The sequence below is a fragment of the Schistocerca piceifrons genome, chromosome 1, assembly GCF_021461385.2.
Source record: "Schistocerca piceifrons isolate TAMUIC-IGC-003096 chromosome 1, iqSchPice1.1, whole genome shotgun sequence".
In the NCBI taxonomy this organism is placed as follows: domain Eukaryota; kingdom Metazoa; phylum Arthropoda; class Insecta; order Orthoptera; family Acrididae; genus Schistocerca; species Schistocerca piceifrons.
The window spans coordinates 495,833,347-495,852,086 of record NC_060138.1 but is presented as its reverse complement, the minus strand read 5'-3'; the positions used below and the strand labels follow the sequence as shown (position 1 = coordinate 495,852,086).

Sequence of the window (18,740 nt, the reverse complement as noted above, 5' to 3'; positions counted from 1 at the left end):
CCTACATTAAAGTTTTCTAATCAAAGGAACACATCCACTTGATATCTGTATTATGACATGTGACAAGAGTTTGAAAGTGTAGTAGTATGTTGTTTTGTGGTCGGCGGTATGGGAGTGTAGTAGATGCTACACGATATTACGAACAACTATGACGGAGATACAGGATGACTATGGCGGGGACGTCGTTTTAAGGATAAATGGCCAAGAATTTCAGTGCAGGCGAAAAGAATTAGCTATGCGAAGTCCATATTTTGAAGCTATGTTTACTCATCGTTTTGTTGAAAAAGATAAAAGAGTTATTGATATGCAGGTCAGTTTCATCGACTGTATGGTAAACAATTCATAGAACAATGTCGTGAAATTTGACGATGATTTTGTTTTGGTCTGCTGTCCAGAGACTGGTTTGATGCAGCTCTCTATCCTGTGCAAGCTGCTTCATCTCAGAGTAACTGCTGCAACGTACATCCTTCTGAATCTGCTTAGTGTATTCCTCCCTTGGTCTCCCTCTAAGATTTTTACCCCCCCACGCTTCTCTCCAATACTAAATTGTGAATCCCTTTATGCCTCAGAACGTGACCTACCAACCGATCCCTTCTTCTACTCAAGTTGTACCACAAATTCCCTTTTCTCCCCAATTCTATTCAGTACCTCCTCATTAGTTGCCCGATCTTCCCATCTGATCTTCAGTATTCTTCTGTAGCATCACATTTCGAAAGCTTCTATTCTCGTCTTGTCTAAACTCTACTTCTATACCTCGTTACACACCATACAAATACTTTCAGAAAAGACTTCCTGACATTTAAATCTATACTCGATGTTTATACTCGATGTTTATACTCGATGTTTATACTCGATGTTAACAGATTTCTCTTCTTCCGAAACACTTTCCTTGCCATAGCCAGTTACATTTTATATCCTCTCCACTTCGACCATCATCAGTCATTTTGCTCCCCAAAAGCAAAACCCATCTACTTCTTTAAGTGTCGTATTTCCTAATCTAATTCCCTCGGCCTCACCTGATTTAGTTCGACTACATTCCAATATCCTCGTTTTGCTTTTTTGATGTTCACCTTATTTCTTCCTTTCAAGACACTGTCCATTCCATTAAACTGCTCTTCCAGGTCCTTTGCTCTGTCTGCCAGAATTACAATGTGATTGGCAAACGTCAAAGTTTTTATTTCTTCTCTGTGGATTTTAATGCCTGCTCAAAGTTTTTCTTTTGTTTCCTTTGCAGCTTGCTCAATGTACAGATTGAATAACATTGGGGATGTGCTACAACACTCTCACTCCTTTGTAAACCACTGCTTCCCGTTCTAGCCTCTCGACTCTTATAGCTTCCATCTGGTATCTGTACAAATTGTTATTAGCTTTTCCCTCTTGTATTTTATCCCTGCCACCTTAAGAATTTGAACAGGAATATTCCAGTCAACATTGTCAAATGCTTTCTCTAAGTCTACATCTGCTAGAAACGTAGGTTTGCCTTTCCTTAATCTTTCTTCTAAGATATGTCGTTGGGTCAGTATTGCCTCATGTGTTCCAACAGTTCTACGGAATCCAAACTGATCTTCTCCAAGGTCAGCTACGACCAGTTTTTCCATTTGTCTGTAAAGAATTTGTGTTAGTATTTTGCAGCCATGACTTATTTATTGAACTGATAGTTCGTTAATATTCATACCTGTCAATGCCTTCTTTCTTTGGGATTTGAATTATAACATTCTTCAATTTGACGATATCGAGAACAATACCCATTATTTCGACTTGACAGTACCTAGGTGCTAATGTAGACATGTAAACATTGTCAACAAGTCAATTTATCACGAAGATTTAAATGCATTACACGTAACACCTGTAGAATAATTGTAATTCGAATTGTGAGCTATTCTCCCTCTATGTTGAGCCCTTTAATGATATCGTTTTGCTTGCATCAGTATGTTACGAAGTTCCGACAGAAAGCCTGCGATTGTCTGCACATACACTGCACTCAAATTCGTTTAAGACTGTAAGTAGGTAAATGTGTGATTAAAAGCCTTTTTCCACCCTCTGTCACAGGAGCTGGTATTTTATTTCAAATTGGGGTTTCAGCCCTGTCAGAGACTTCAGAATAAGTAGAGATCCCATTGAATCGAAGAATAAATGTAGATAACTTTCAGAGAAAAACAGGCTCTACCATTTGCTGCGTAAAACATAGCCAATCTTGCCAGACAATATGTCCACAAAATTAAAACTGTACTGTCATAGACACTTACGTTCAGTAAGAATGTTAGTTCAGAAGTAGCAATGCTTATCGAGTATAGGGGGAATAGGAGCACAGGCTGAATTGTCTACCTATGGTTTTTTTTCTTTACCTTTTTTTTTTTTAAAGTGTGTATGGTGCTTGTCAAAGCATGCACTGTATGTCATTTTGAAAAAAATAAAGCTGTAAACGTGTAGCTGCTATCAAAATCCATATGCTAATGTTCTGTGTACACAGAAGTGTAAATAAGTAGAATGATTCCATTAATAAATATAGGTAGAACAAGGGCAGTAAAACCCCTGAAAAAAGTAAGAATATCCATTCTTACAGATTTTAAAAAATCGTGCCTGTCTTGTATTTAGATATTGCAGTGTTAAAAATATAAATTTATAGAAATATTTATGAGGTAAGAGTTATATTTGTGGGCTTTCCAACATTTTATTGTTAGGGACGTGGATCTGTATTTACTAGTAAATTTAACATCGTAAGAAAATTATTTGCTAGTCATTTTGACAAGATCTCCGTTTTCCCTTTTTAAGCCTGTTGTGTATTTCCCATAGTATTGAATCTTATATGCCTTTAAGATACAGAAGTATAACTTAATTGGTGGGATCTGGCCTACATCTGTGAATTTCACTTAAAATCGGTTGATAATAGTAATGAATTATCGACATTGCAATAAACAGTTAGTCATACTTCTTACAGCTCATTATTTTTGTGGTCTTTGGTCTAAAAACTGGATTGATGCACCTTTCTGTATTAGTATATCCTGTGCAAACCTCTTTCTCTTCACAATCACTGCAGCTTCCATTTGGTCAAACATTGTTCTTCCTGTACAAATTTTACATTCATACAATACCAGATTATCAATTTTTTGAAGTCTCTGAATGTGTCCTGTCAACCAATCTCTTCTTTCGGTCAAATTTTGTCATACATTTGTTTTCTCCAAAAATCATTCAATAAGCCTTTTCTTCATTGGTAATCTGATCTATCCATCTAATCTTCAGCATTGTTCTGTAGAAGCTGAGGCCAAGCAGTTCTAGGCACTTCAGTCCTGAACCGCGCTGCTGCTATGGTCGCAGGTTCGAATCCTGCCTTGGGCATGGATGTGTGTGATGTCCTTAGGGGATTATGGACGTGTCCGATTCCACCCGTCTGCTTTGGCCCACGATGTCATCAATATGGTGGAAATGGCTATTCTAAGTGTCTCCAATATAGCGCCTATTATGTCACTACATAAACATGGCAACAAACACGAAAATACGTATAAGACAGTAAATTCTTCCTCTTAAAGTACAATCAAACTAACGCAACAACTGCGGGAAATTGGAGTTTTTTGGGAGGGGACAAGCTAAATATAACAGTAAAGAAAAAAACACCACGATCCCAACACACACTAAATGACGAGCAAAAAAATAATAAATATGAAATCTAGAGAGATCGGACACTTCCCTGCACCTATGTAGGTCAACCGCAGCTGACAATACCATAACACCAACGCCTGCAGCAAACTACGAAAATTGGAATCTGTCATTTCCCTTATTGATACAAAAAACCAACACCTACAACTACTAAAAACAAAACCGAAACCACAACGCCTCAAAAATCCAAAAGTCAAACATCCCTACGTAAATTAAAATACATTAAATACACAGAACATTACAACTCGAGAAAAATAGAAAAAAAAGTTACTTATCACCAACAACCACAACAAGACGACATCTACAAACACAACCAACTTAAACTCCGCGCCATAATGACGTCATATACAACACCTTTACGTCATGGGTCAAAGCAGATGGGTGGAATCTGACGGTTCTGTTGACGGAAGCGTCCAATCCCACCCGTCTGCTTTGACCCATGACGTCACAAATATGGCGGAAATGACCATAAACGACAATTCCAATATGGCGGATATAAAATCGTTGCATACGTATCATAAAGACGAAAATACATCGAAAAACACACACACACACACGTTTCACAAAAAGCCTAATGACTCCAACAGGACAAGCGTGGGAAATTGGGGGTTTTTGGGTGGGGACAAACTAAATATAAACAAATTTAGCCACCCACCCCCATACAAAACCACACAAAACGACGAAACAATCGACATCACAAAACTCACCAAATACCACAAAACACAATATTATCAGGAATCGGACACTTCCCTTGACTTGTATAGATCTACAGCAGCTCCCGATCCCATAAATTGGGATCGAACACTTCCCTTGACATATATAGCTCAACAGCATCTCCCGATCCCATCTCCCAATACAAAAACCAAAATGCACTGCCAAACATTACGAACGGACACTTCCCTTGACCTACACAGATCTACAGCTGCTCCCGATTCCATAAATTCGGATTGAACACTTCCCTTGACCTATATAGCTCAACAGCAACTCCCGATCCCATCTCCCAGTACAAAAACCAACATACTCCACCAAACACTGAGATTGAACACTTCCCTCCAACTATATAGCTCAACAGCAGCTCCCAATCTACCAACCTTCACAGCCACAAATTTCAATGAAACACTTCCCTATACCCCAATACACAACACATACGCCAAAAACAAAAAAATGAGAACTTACCACAAGAAAGTTCCAGCCCCACAAACTAGATGGCCACCACAATCTCTCTCTCTCTCTCTCTCTCTCTCTCTCTCTCTCTCTCTCTCTCTCCTCTCTCTCTCTCTCTCTCACACACACACACACACACACACACACACACACACACACACACACACACACACACACACCAACGAAAAAATACTAAACCAAAAGAAAAACCCACCCACACCTCAAACCCCCCCCCCCCCCCCGACCCCAAAATAAAAAACCCACAAACAAAAACCAAATGCAACATAAAAAAAATCTCAATCACACACTAAAACTCAACAAAATAGATCCTCCACAACTAAAACAAAAAACAAACACACTCCCCCCCACCTTATCAAATACTATAGAACAAAATAAACCACCCACCCCCACCCTGAGCCACAGCCACCCACCCACCTACCCAGACCACCCTAACTAACCACTTTCGGCCTATACATTTTACCCACAGCCCTTAAGAAAACCCGAACAATACAATAGCCCTCTGGGACACTCTTCCGCCAACAGTACTCATCTAAATGAGACTGAAGGTTGGAAGAGCGCCTCTTCCCCCTCCCAAGAACTGACTTAACCGCCCCCCCACATCCCCTCTATTGTATTAGTACAAGCCCCTGTCTCATAATTCTTAAACTCTAAACTATGGTTCACTACTAAATAATTAAATCCCCTCTCACCCAACCCCCTATAAGAAGAAAAAGCATCAGAAACTATTGTGAACCCCGGCTCTATATATTCCTCAATTAACCCCACTAATTCAGCCTTGGACATCCCTTCCACAACCCTAAAAACACATTTGAAACCCCCCCCCCCCCCCCCCCTGGAACAACAGCCCCCCATACCCAAAGACCAGCCACAGACTTCCCCCTCCCATACTTCCTTTTCCAAAACTGTGACTCGTCCACCTCCACAATAACCCCATGCCCCCCCAACTTACCCCTGTACTTAATAAATTCCGAACACACTGCACGACAAAAGGAATACCAATCTAAAACACTCCTCTCACTCACACCAGTCTCATGCGCGCAAAAACTCTGTGGGGATATAACAAAAATAATATGTAACAAGTACAATCTCGCGCATGCCCAACCTAGACTTCTCGAACCAGGTACCACGCCTTGTGGAACGCCATATGTCGTCTTTGCGACAGCGCTACATATAACTGTCCCTGTTCCGAGAGTCCGGAACTTTAACCAATTTCATTGCTTCATGGCACACACCGCACTTCACCACCTCGGCAATTAGGCCAAAATGCTGTAGGAACTTAATCAGCTCTAAAGCTGTGTCCCCCATCATAGCCCTCAACCGAGAACTATTGATCTTGTCTTTCATATCCATTCCTGAACAAAAAACCACAGCTGATTAAACTTAATAACAAAACGACCTGACATACAGCAATCATCACTACATTAACCTTCACACAAAACCAGAAAACTGTTAACTCACTGATACAAATTCCGCTTCAAAAATACGCAAGCAGCACTCGCCACTGAGCAACAGCAAACTGAGCCCAATACACCAAACAAACGAAAACCCTGAACATACCACTAGAGGGCACAACAAACCACAACACGATGACATCTACAAACATGCCACACTCACGAACCAAACTCTGCGCCGTAATGACGTCACACACCACAACACCCTTACATCACGGGTCAAAACCGACGCGTGAGATCGGACGCTTCTGTCGACCCCAACTGTCCACTCTATTCAATTGATGTTCCAATTCTTTTTCTGTTTGACGGAATTACTCTGTCGCTGGCAGACCTCAAAGTTTTTTATATTTTTTCACTGAAACTGAATTCCTTTTCCAAGTTATTGCTTTGGTTTCCTTTACTGCTTGCTCAAGAAACAGGTTGAATAACAGTGGAGATAGGCAATAACCATGCATCACTCCTTTATCAATTGCTTCCCATTCACGTCCTTCTACTCTTATAAATGCAGCGTCATTTCTGTGTAAGCTCTAAATAGCCATGTGTTCCCTGGGTTTTATGCCTGCCACATTCACAAGTCCAACATGAGTATATTCCTGCCAACATCATCAAAAGCATTTCCCTTAGTCAACAAATGCTATAAAATTAGGTTTGTCTCTCTTAAACCTATCTTATAAGATAAGACGTTGGGTCGGGATTACCCACAGCGTTCCCACATTTCTCCAAAACCCAAACTTATGTTTCCTAAGATTGACTTCAAGCCTTTCAATTTTTATATTAATAGAAATTAGAATCTGCAACTGTTTATCATTCAGAAGCAAAAGAGCTGGTCAGTGGAATAGGTCTGCAAAGAAGGAATGCCATAGCCCATGAGAAAAAAGCTGAAGAAATGGAAAGCTCATTATACAGTTCAATAAAGACAGGCAGCTAACATAGAACATCGGTTTAATTGAAATTTCAAATAGATGGTCTGCATGGCAAGAAGACTTGGGTTAAGTATGAAATGCCAATTCATAAAGTCCTCAGGAACAGACAAAAGACTTAATCTGTGAATGATGATAATTTGTAGTATATTATACACTCCTGGAAATGGAAAAAAGAACACATTGACACCGGTGTGTCAGACCCACCATACTTGCTCCGGACACTGCGAGAGGGCTGTACAAGCAATGATCACACGCACGGCACAGCGGACACACCAGGAACCGCGGTGTTGGCCGTCGAATGGCGCTAGCTGCGCAGCATTTGTGCACCGCCGCCGTCAGTGTCGGCCAGTTTGCCGTGGCATACGGAGCTCCATCGCAGTCTTTAACACTGGTAGCATGCCGCGACAGTGTGGACGTGAACCGTATGTGCAGTTGACGGACTTTGAGCGAGGGCGTATAGTGGGCATGCGGGAGGCCGGGTGGACGTACCGCCGAATTGCTCAACACGTGGGGCGTGAGGTCTCCACAGTACATCGATGTTGTCGCCAGTGGTCGGCGGAAGGTGCACGTGCCCGTTGACCTGGGACCGGACCGCAGCGACGCACGGATGCACGCCAAGACCGTAGGATCCTACGCAGTGCCGTAGGGGACCGCACCGCCACTTCCCAGCAAATTAGGGACACTGTTGCTCCTGGGATATCGGCGAGGACCATTCGCAACCGTCTCCATGAAGCTGGGCTACGGTCCCGCACACCGTTAGGCCGTCTTCCGCTCACGCCCCAACATCGTGCAGCCCGCCTCCAGTGGTGTCACGACAGGCGTGAATGGAGGGACGAATGGAGACGTGTCGTCTTCAGCGATGAGAGTCGCTTCTGATTGGTGCCAATGATGGTCGTATGCGTGTTTGGCGCCGTGCAGGTGAGCACCACAATCAGGACTGCATACGACCGAGGCACACAGGGCCAACACCCGGCATCATGGTGTGGGGAGCGATCTCCTACACTGGCCGTACACCACTGGTGATCGTCGAGGGGACACTGAATAGTGCACGGTACATCCAAACCGTCATCGAACCCATCGTTCTACCATTCCTAGACCGGCAAGGGAACTTGCTGTTCCAACAGGACAATGCACGTCCGCATGTATCCCGTGCCACCCAACGTGCTCTAGAAGGTGTAAGTCAACTACCCTGGCCAGCAAGATCTCCAGATCTGTCCCCCATTGAGCATGTTTGGGACTGGATGAAGCGTCGTCTCACGCGGTCTGCACGTCCAGCACGAACGCTGGTCCAACTGAGGCGCCAGGTGGAAATGGCATGGCAAGCCGTTCCACAGGACTACATCCAGCATCTCTACGATCGTCTCCATGGGAGAATAGCAGCCTGCATTGCTGCGAAAGGTGGATATACACTGTACTAGTGCCGACATTGTGCATGCTCTGTTGCCTGTGTCTATGTGCCTGTGGTTCTGTCAGTGTGATCATGTGATGTATCTGACCCCAGGAATGTGTCAATAAAGTTTCCCCTTCCTGGGACAATGAATTCACGGTGTTCTTATTTCAATTTCCACGAGTGTATATTGAAAATTCAAGAAATGAAAGTTGCTGTTATACAGACGTACGTGTTGCCAGTCCCCGAGCATAAGTTAAAATGAATAGAAAATGTGGCGATTGGATCAGTGGAAGCGTCCGATTCCACCCATCATCAGATTCCACCCATTGACCCGTAGCGTAAAGGTGTTGTGGTGTGGGACGTCATTACAGCACGGAATTTATGAATTGGTTGTGTTTGTAGATGTCGTCTCCTTGTGTTTGGTGGTGGTGGTGGTTGTGGTGGCGGCAGCGGTTGGTGTGTGTGTGTGTGTGTGTGTGTGTGTGTGTGTGTGTGTGTGTTTTTTTTTTGTGCCGAGGGTAACATGTTGTATTGGGTTCATTTGAGCCTTGGTGTTGGATGTGTGAAGTCATTGACAGTGTTTGTAGTTTGGGATGTAAGGTTTGGAAGTTTTTTCAGTGAATTGTCAATTAATTTTTTATTGTTTATGGTGCAGTGAGACGTTTTATTTATTGTGTGGCTTCTATTGTTAGGTATGGACATAACGATGAAATATCACAGTGCTGTGCTTCGGTCGGAGATAGTGGAGGGCATACTGTCCATTATTAAATTCCTCCAGATATTTTGATTGATCACTGAGATTTTTTTATTTTTTTTTGGGGGGGGGGGGGGGGGTTGACCTAGTTTGCAGTGCTGGAATTTGTTGGTGATAAGTAATTGTTTGTTTGGGTCTATTCTTCTAGAGTTGTGATGTTTTATGTATTTATGGTGTATTGAATGTGTTTTAATTTATGTAGTGATGTTGGAGTTTTGCATTTTTGAGGTGTTGTGGATTTGGTTTTATTTTTCATAGTTGTAGGTGTCAGTTTCTTGGTATCGGTAGTTGTGGTTGATCTATATGGGTGGAATGAAATGTGAGATTCCAATTTTCATAGTTTTAGCTGTGTAGGTGTTGATGTTTTGGTATCGTCAGCAGTGGTTGACCTGCACACCTGAAGGGAAATTTTCATAATTTTAGTTGTAGGTATTGTTTTCCTACCATCAGCTATGGTTGACCTATATAGGTCAAGAGAAGTGTCAGATTCCTACAATTTTGTTGATGTAGTGGAATGCTGTAATTTTTTCCCTTTTTGTTCATCATTTTGTGTGTTTTGGAAGCTTGGTTCTTTTTTCACTCTTATGGTTAGCTTGTCCCCATCCTAAATCCCTCAGTTTCTCTTGGTTGTCCCATTAGTCTGTTTTTTTATATTTTTTATTTTTTTTGTGATGTTATTGTCTTATTTGCACTATATGATCAAAAATATCCAAACACCTCACAGAAACATATGTTTTCATATCAGGTGCATTGTGCAGCCACCTACTGCCAGGTACTCCCTATCAGCGACCTCAGTATTCATAGAGAGCAGAATGGAGCACTCCGCGAAACTCAGACTTTGAACGTGGTCAGGTGATTGGGTGTCACAAATGTCATATGTCAGTATGTGAGATTTCCACAATCCTAAACAACTCTAGATTCACTGTTTTCAATGTGATAGTGAAGTGGAAAAGTGAAGGGACACATACAGCACAAAAGTGTACAGGCTGACCTCATCTGTTGACTGACTCGGACCGTCTACAGTTGAAGAGGGCCGTAATGTGTAATAGGCACACATCTATCCAGACCATCAAACAGGAATTCCAAACTGCATCAGGATCCACTGCAAGTACTATGATAGTTAGGCAGGAGGTGAGAAAACTTGAATTTCATGGTTGAGTAGCTGCTCATAAGCCACACATCCAGTAAATTCCAAATAACGCCTCGCTTGGTGTAAGGAGCTTAAACATTGCCGATTGAACAGTCGAAAAATATTGTGTGGAGTGACGAATCACGGTACACAGTGTGGCGATCCGATGGCAGGATGTGGGTATGGCAAACGCCTGGTGAATGTCATCTACCAGCGTGTGTAGTGCCAACAGAAATATTCGGAGGCAGTGGTGCTATTGTGTGGTTGTGTTTTTCATCGAGGGGGCTTGCCCTTGTTTTGTGTGGCACTATCACAACACAGGCCTACATTGATGTTTTAAACACCTTCTTGGTTCACACTGTTGAAGAGCAATTCAGGGATGGTGACTATCTTTCAACATGATCGAGTACCTGTTCATAATGCACGGCCTATGTTGGAGTGGTTACATGACAATAACATCCCTGCAATGGACTGGCCTCACCGACAGACATTGATACCTCTCCTCAGTGCAGCACTCAGTGAAGAATGGACTACCATTCTGCAAAAAACCTTCCAGCACCAGATTGAATGTATGTCTGCAAGAGTGTAAGTTGTCATCAAGGCTAAGGGTGAGCCAACACCATATTGAATTCCAGCATTACCGATGGAAGGCGCCACGAACTTGTAAGTCATTTTCAGCCAGGTGTTTCGTTACTTTTGATCACATAGTGTATATGTATTTTCATGTTTGTTGCTGTGTGTATGTAGTGACGTCATAGGTGCCATATTGGAGACTCTTAGAATATATCGATGACATCGTGGGTCAAAGCAGACTGATGGAATTGGACACTTCTGTAATCCCTGGTGATTGATTCTTGCAAGAATCATTTTACAGTGACATTGGATGTGACAGCTTAATACAAGGGAATATGTGTCATATCTACAGCCATTAATAGGCGAGAGGACAGGACAAGCAGTCAGAAAATACATGCCAATTTAAAAAGATATTTTGGTGAGGTGGGGAGGAGCAAAGGGGTTAGAAACATCAGTCAAAAGTAATGAATTTGCATCTGTTGTTCATTGTTCAGCTGAATATGAAAGTGCAGATAGATAAAGAACCATAAAAGCACTAAGTAGACGCAACATTACAAATCAACTTTTATAAACACTCAAAGCATTTAGCAAGTTCTGGACTAAGAACTATGTAAGTAACTTGCAGATAAGCATTTCCTGTGCTCTATAGTTCTGGTGTCACTTTTAATTACCGTTTATGCTTGTTCTAGTGGAGGACAGGACACAGTACGAACTAAATCGATGTTTTGATTGATACTTTATCAACATGCAAAGTTTGGTACTGTTCTTAGTGTCTATGACATCTAGTGGTTTGGGTGTAAGCTACATTTCCTGAGAAGTAACTTTAACTGTAACTTAGTTGCTTTCAAAAAGTAACTTTTCAAAGTTTGACATTTAGTTTCATGCGGCATTTAACCTTTGGACAGAAATGAAGCAAAATTCTGTTGAACATCGAGTGGCCAGTGTATATACCAGTTAACTGAAGTATTAGTGACTGGTAGTAAGCTGTAAGAACAAAAACATCAAATACAAGTAGAGAGAAACATTGTGAGAGAGCTAAATTTACCATTAAACTGAGTTATCTTGAAGGATTAAGTATTAGAAATACAGTCAATTTATTTCTCCGTAAAAAGACAAAGAATCTGCAGTACTGTTGTAGGTGTGGTCTACAGGCTAGCAGCTGTAATGTTGTCAAAACTAAAATACTGTACATTGTAAATCAGTAGCCACTAAAACTAAAAGGATGTGCTTAACTGATTAAAAAAGGGTAACCATATGTTCTGATTGTATTCAACAAAATGTCGTAAAAATCAAAGCACTCATCAGCTTCAGATGCATATTTGTAACTAGAAATAACATAATAAACAGATTGAGGCATATTTCCATATATGATGAATCAAACTTCATGTTTTGGCAGAGAAATTTACCTACATCATCAGATCAGAATAGCTTGAATCATCTGCGTAGATGAACTAACATTTGCATTCTCTAAGGAAGTTTTTTTTCTCTCCCTGTACATGGCATGGGTACAAGGAAGGGATGGTGGCTTAGTGCTTGGGCAAGTCAGTCAAAAGCCAGTGGGTTCATCCATTCATAGAGGAGCCAAGACCTGTAGCTATGTGTCACTTTTTCTCTAACATTCTTGAGTCTGGGTCATTGTACAATTGTTCTTGTTCCACATAATGGTGGAAGCAAATCAAAGGAAATTTTACTTGTTACTTGTAGAGTGTATAGTAGGAAGAATAAAATATTGAAGTTGTAGATTATTTGGGAGAACGTGCTGTGCATAGTTCAATACACTGAGCTGTCACCCCTAACACTATCAATGCTTCTAACTCAGCCGGGCATTGAATTGAACTGAGCTTATATGACAGATAATGGTATGTCATTCCACGCTGCTGCACAATTCTGTGCCAAAGTTCATCAGTCTTAGTGGCTGGCAGGTGGTAGTGCCCCAGTGTCTTGGCAACCCATGACACATTTTTAATGGTTGAGAAATATGGAGGCGATACTCTGTATTAAAGTAGGTCACGATAGAATAAGCAGTACACAGTGCAGCATTATGTTGTTGAAAGATATCATAGATAGAGCACAATTATTGTCCTTAATACTTTGGAAATGTAACAGTTGCTGTCCAGATTACCAGCTATTTGAAATGGACACAGTTTTCTTGTGTATCCAATTGCACCCAAGCTATCACACCTGGTGTTGGACCCATATGATGATGTGGAAAGCAGTCTGGCAATGTTCATTTCTCTCAGGGCCTCTACACATGGATACACCTATCATGATATTGGACACAGAACTGGGACTTGTCTGAAAATATGCCTGAATGCACCACTGTCGGCACACTTCTTTCTGCATCTGAGTCGGGGGAACCATCTACCATGGTTACCATGCTTAAAGTTCGTGTTACTCCAGACATCGCTCTGCACTATAGATTTGAATGTTTATCTTGCTTCGATCATGCCCATTTTCAGACTCAAGGCAGGTGACGTGTTTTTAAAATCCTAGACAGCTGAATGAATAGTATGTCTGTCGTATTGGTTGCTATTCATGTGAGGTGGATGTGATTCTGCATGGCATTGAGTATAGCCCTTCTGCATCCATAAATTCCGTATTGGCATGATGGTTCTGTGATAGCAGAGCTGCTAAAATGTAAATGTCATGTGGCTAGGGCCTCCTGTTGGGTAGACCGTTGCCAGCTACATTATTACAGGAGTTTAACCCACAGTTGTAATTCTGCCGCTGACGAATTCAGACAGGTGCTAGTAAGTGTTCCTCCTCTGTAGTTGAGGCATAACATGATTTCACAAAAAACCAACATTTAATTGGAATTTCTAAATAAAAAATGATGCAATCATTTTTTCTTGTATGTATAATATACACTGTGTCACTCCTACCTACTTTGTAAAGGCGTGTTTACACCATTTCATCTTCTGCCTAGTTGCTGTGCAGCTAGTCTCTGTGCAGCTGTAGCTTGCCCCCACACGGAAAGTAGAGGTGCGCAGTGTGAACACTGGTGTGAATGGAATCCATTCGTACACACACACACACACACACACACTCATTGAGGAAGAGGTATGGGCTTGCACATGTGCCTCTACTTGCCTGTGCAGCATCACAGGTGCACGGCGACTAGCCACAAGGTGCACAGGCTGCACTGATATGTTCATCATTTGCATATCTAAGATTATGATGCACTTTATGCCAGTTTAATATTTTTTTGTGTGCCTCTTAATACAGAGGGGAGTCAGAAAAATGTAGACTCCCTTTGATAATTAATATCTTTGAAACAAAATGACATTGTTGCAATTTTTTGCAGTTGTGTAGTCCATTGTTTTCTCAGTGGGTCTTGGTGTTTGTTTTCCAGAAGCTGACAGTGCAGCAATGAATGAAATAAGATTGTGGCTTGAGCAGATGAAGTAAGATTGTCATCTGAGCATTGCAAGGCCATATTGAAGTGGTACTGGAAGTACAAAAACATGATGGAGGTACAGTGGCAGTGGCGTAATGTGTACGGAACTCAGCTACCAACACTTACAACAATTTATCGTATTCAGGATGAATTTGAAGCTGATGGTACTGTCCAGGATGTGCATAAGGAAAGCTGTGGCTTACCAAAACCATCAAAAAGTCCAGCTTGCAGTGTTGCTGCATTGCACCATTTTACTAGGTCACCGACAAATTCTCGAGGCTGCAAAGTGGAATGTGTATGTTCTGAGATTGATGCACACTATAAACGGGGATGACCCGGTTTGAAGGATGGAGTACTGCGGGTGGTTTGAAGGCGTGCTTAGTGAGGATGAATGGTTTGCAGGGATGATTGTCTTGTCTGACAAGGTGCAATTCTAGCTGAATGGTATTGTAAACTGCCACAATTTGTGTACTGGGCTCCTGAAAATCCCCATGTTCACGTGAACAAAAATGTTTATCTACCGAGTGTTAATGTGTGGCGTGGTCTGTCATTGCAAAGTTTGATTGGCCCACTCTTTTTTGAAGGTACCATAGATGGGGTGAGGTGTAACTTCAGATACTGCAAACATTGATTTTACCTGTCGTCCGAGAGGTGTTTGGAAATGAAAGACTGTACCTGCAACAAGATGGCACTCAATCTTGCTTCCACAGAGATGTCAGAGTGTACTGGGAAGAAAATATATCTGGATAGTGGATAGGTTAAAGAGGAGCTGTTCAGTAACCACTGGGGTCTGCAGACCTTACACCTCTTGGCTTCTACCAAGTTTATCAACAGAAGCCAGCTACACTGAATGTGCTACGAGAAACAGTTGAGGCATCCTGTGCGACTGTCACACTGGCAGCACTGGCAGTCGTAGTTTGGTCAACAGTTCAGTGGCATTGACGTTATTTGGGTACTAATGGGGATCACGTTGAACACACAAAATAACCTTTGCCCATGCAAAAACTGTAATAGTTTGTCATTTTGGTCCATTAATACTGACTATCGAAGAGTGTCTACATTTCTCTGGACTTGCAGTTTTAATGGCCATCACTGTAACTATGGAATGCTAGCATCTATAATTTTAGCACAGTCACATTTTCTATCACTAATCACCTTAATTATTTGTAGACATCCAGCATTCTGAAGGTGAAATAGGAGCACAACTTTTTCTTTGTTGAAATAAATGGTTGGAATACCATTGTAAGTCACATTAAGAAGTATCCTTTATTTATTAGTGATGTCTAGTTTTGGACATTATGTCCATTCTCAAACCATGGGTCTTCATAATTAATTAAAGATACAGTCAAGTATGCATGTTTAGAAAAGCTCCTGCAGCCTCTAGCATTACATATATAAAAATGATTCAGCCACTGTTTCAGCACTTCACTATAAGACGATGGGTATGACACGTATGGAAACATCACACGATTTCAGTTAACCCAGTTGGCTGAAGATGTGAGAATTTTTTAAATGATTATTTAACGTTTGTTGCTACTTGTTTGCTAGTTTTTTATCCACTGCTGATAATCAATGTCATACTAATTTGTTACAGCTTCACACCCTGTAATCTTCTGTTTTGTGTCTTATATTCCACTGCAGAACTGTGGAAATATGCTTGTAGTTGAATCTTGAAATTCTCTTAATCTGTGCTTTTTGGTGGTGGGACAGCATGGCCATAATCTCTCAAAGACCTGGTGTCTGTCATATAAATGTTTCCATATTATTTAAGGTGAGTCATAAGTGAGGAAAAATATTTTGCGCATTGTGCTACACATTGTGTTAGAAACACAAAGTTGTTTTTCCTCGTGTCTCTGTAAATGGAATGCTATTGAATTTCATAAAATTGAGAAATGTGAGGTGAATTTTAATGTTTAGTCTGCCTGCACAAGGCAGCGGAAACAATGACAAGACTACACAACTTTCCCACATTGAGCAGCATCCAGCCTTGAGCCATTAACCACTCTCCTTTTCACTCATCTAATTTCATATGACACAAGACTTTACATTCTGCTTCTAAATCTATACTCTGCGAACCACTGAAGTGCATGCTGGAAGGTACATACCACTGCATTGGGGCTGCTTATTCCATTCTTATAAGGAGCACTGGAAGAATAATTGCTTAAAATACGCTATGCACAGTGTAATCAGCCCGACTTTGTATTCACAATAGGGGCTGTAGTATTTTACTAGATTCAACACCTAAGGTTGCTTCTAGAAACTTTCTAAGTAGGCCTTCATGGGATAGGGTAGTTCCAAAAGTAAGGTCTCCTTTTTTTTGTAAGTACATAGACCTATTTATTTCTGCAATGGTTTACATCAGCTTACAGCTTGAACATTTATCTATTTTTCGACATAATCACCATTTCTGTCGATGCATTTTTGTAGACGCTGTGGCAGTTTTTGTATGCCCATGTCATACCAACACGCTGCCATGCTGTTCAGAAAGTAATGAACCTCTTCCTTCACCTCCTTGTCGGAGCTGAATCGCTTTCTGGCCAAATGTTCTTTTAACCTAGGGAACAGGTGATAGTCACTGGGCACAAAGTCAGGACTATAGGGTGGGTGGATGTTTATGTTCCAGGAGAGCAACGGTTTGCCGAACGATGTGTGGCCAGGCGTTGTCATGGAGAATGTGTACGCCCTTGCTCAACGTTCCTCTTCTCCGGTTCTGAATTGCCCGTTTGAATTTTTTCAGAGTCTCACAGTACCTGTCAGCATTAATTGTGGTCCCAGCGATTCAGCTCCAACGACGAGGTGAAATAAGAGGTTCATAACTTTCTGAACAGCATGGCAGCGAGCTGGTATGACATGGGCATACAAAAACTGCCACAGCGTCTACAAAAATGCATCAACAGGAGTGGTGATTATGTCGAATAATAGCTAAATGTTCAAACTGTAAGCTGTAAACTGATGATTGAGAAGCACTCAGGACTCATCTGTGACTGCTGCAACACAGCTCTGTTTATGTTTAACCCTATTTATATAGCTTGCTAAAATCTTCGGATATTGACAAGCTAATGTACCAGTGTTGTTAGAAGCATCACTACAAGGAGCGAGATGCTGGAATGTTGGTATTCCAGTCTGTATGAAAGAGTATTGAGAGTAGTGGACTGAAGGAAGTTGGGAAATTCGAGCACCCACAGCAATTTCTGGGCCATCACTACGCTAAACAATGTTTTTCTAAATAGACAGTAATGTGTATCTTAGAAAAAAACTGCTTCTGTTATGTTTTTATTTCGGGACAATAAATTGCAAACTTCGAGATTTGAAGATAGGTTAATACTCATAAGAGCAAATGGTATCCTGTAGGGTTATCAGATCTGCAGATATGAGGAAAGCAAAAGGAAAGAAAATATCAAATGGAATGAACCAGCTGGTAAAGAGTAGGTGAGAGTTTCAAGCAAGTGTTTGCATGTTTAGAATTCCAGCATAAAATTGGCAGCTGGAAAACAGATGGGCTGGTCCACTCAATCATTACATCAGCAGTATATTTTCTAATATGAACACACACAAGGGGTCTCAACCAATAGTTGTTTCAATATTCAAATCGCAAACAATAGCTTTAGAACTCTAAAGAAGCTTCTGGACATTGTGTCAATAAATTATTACATTCACTACCGTTTGCATTTCCAGACATTCTCTTTCATGTTTATAACACATACACACTGTAGTGCCACTTCAGAAAGAGTCTAAAATCACAATTTTTGTACTTTCAGTTGCAGGAAACTGTGCTATTACCTTATTGTCAGCCGTAGAGGCTTACACAAAGCAACAAGAAACACTTTGATACTGTTTTACTTGCTTCTTCCTCGTGCAAGACAAGGAACAACTGCAAATGTGGGATTTCAGAAATTGAAGTAGAATGTGATCCACCTTTATGTGATCATCAGCCTTTTAGGTGCAAAAGAAGGTACAAAGAGTGGGATTTGTTTGAATATTATATGAGTTAACTAAGCTTAAAGTGTTGAAAGCCAATCAGTCTCATAATGTGTTACTCAAGAGTGTTACCTGTAGATGTAACCTAATTGATACATGCTGTGTGTTCCAATAAAAACTTGATATGTTTGTGTCTTTTTTGTATTTATTTTTGCTATTTGTGCTGATTGTTATGTGTGTCTACATGTGTTTTTATAAAGCATCCTGATCATCATATCTTTTTATGAAAGTTATTGATTAATATTCGATATATTGCTCAAGAGAAATTTGTTTATGTATTTTTAACTTTCTTGAAAGCATATGGCT

General features: G+C 41.1%; 1 protein-coding gene across 3 annotated transcripts in view; it reads left to right on the top strand.

Annotated features, from left to right (window-relative positions):
• LOC124795951 (kelch-like protein 38) overlaps positions 1-18,740 on the top strand; it is a 152,689-nt gene continuing 133,949 nt past the window's right edge. For 2 of the 3 annotated variants that reach the window (XM_047260040.1, XM_047260047.1), the window contains exons 1-2: positions 172-310; positions 18,215-18,408. Coding sequence is in view for 1 of the 3 variants with exons in the window: in XM_047260033.1 (XP_047115989.1) it covers positions 149-310 (162 nt within the window). In the remaining 2 variants the exon portion in view is untranslated. Of the gene's footprint in view, positions 311-18,214; positions 18,409-18,740 lie in introns of all 3 variants that reach the window. The other variant, XM_047260033.1, reaches the window with a different exon arrangement.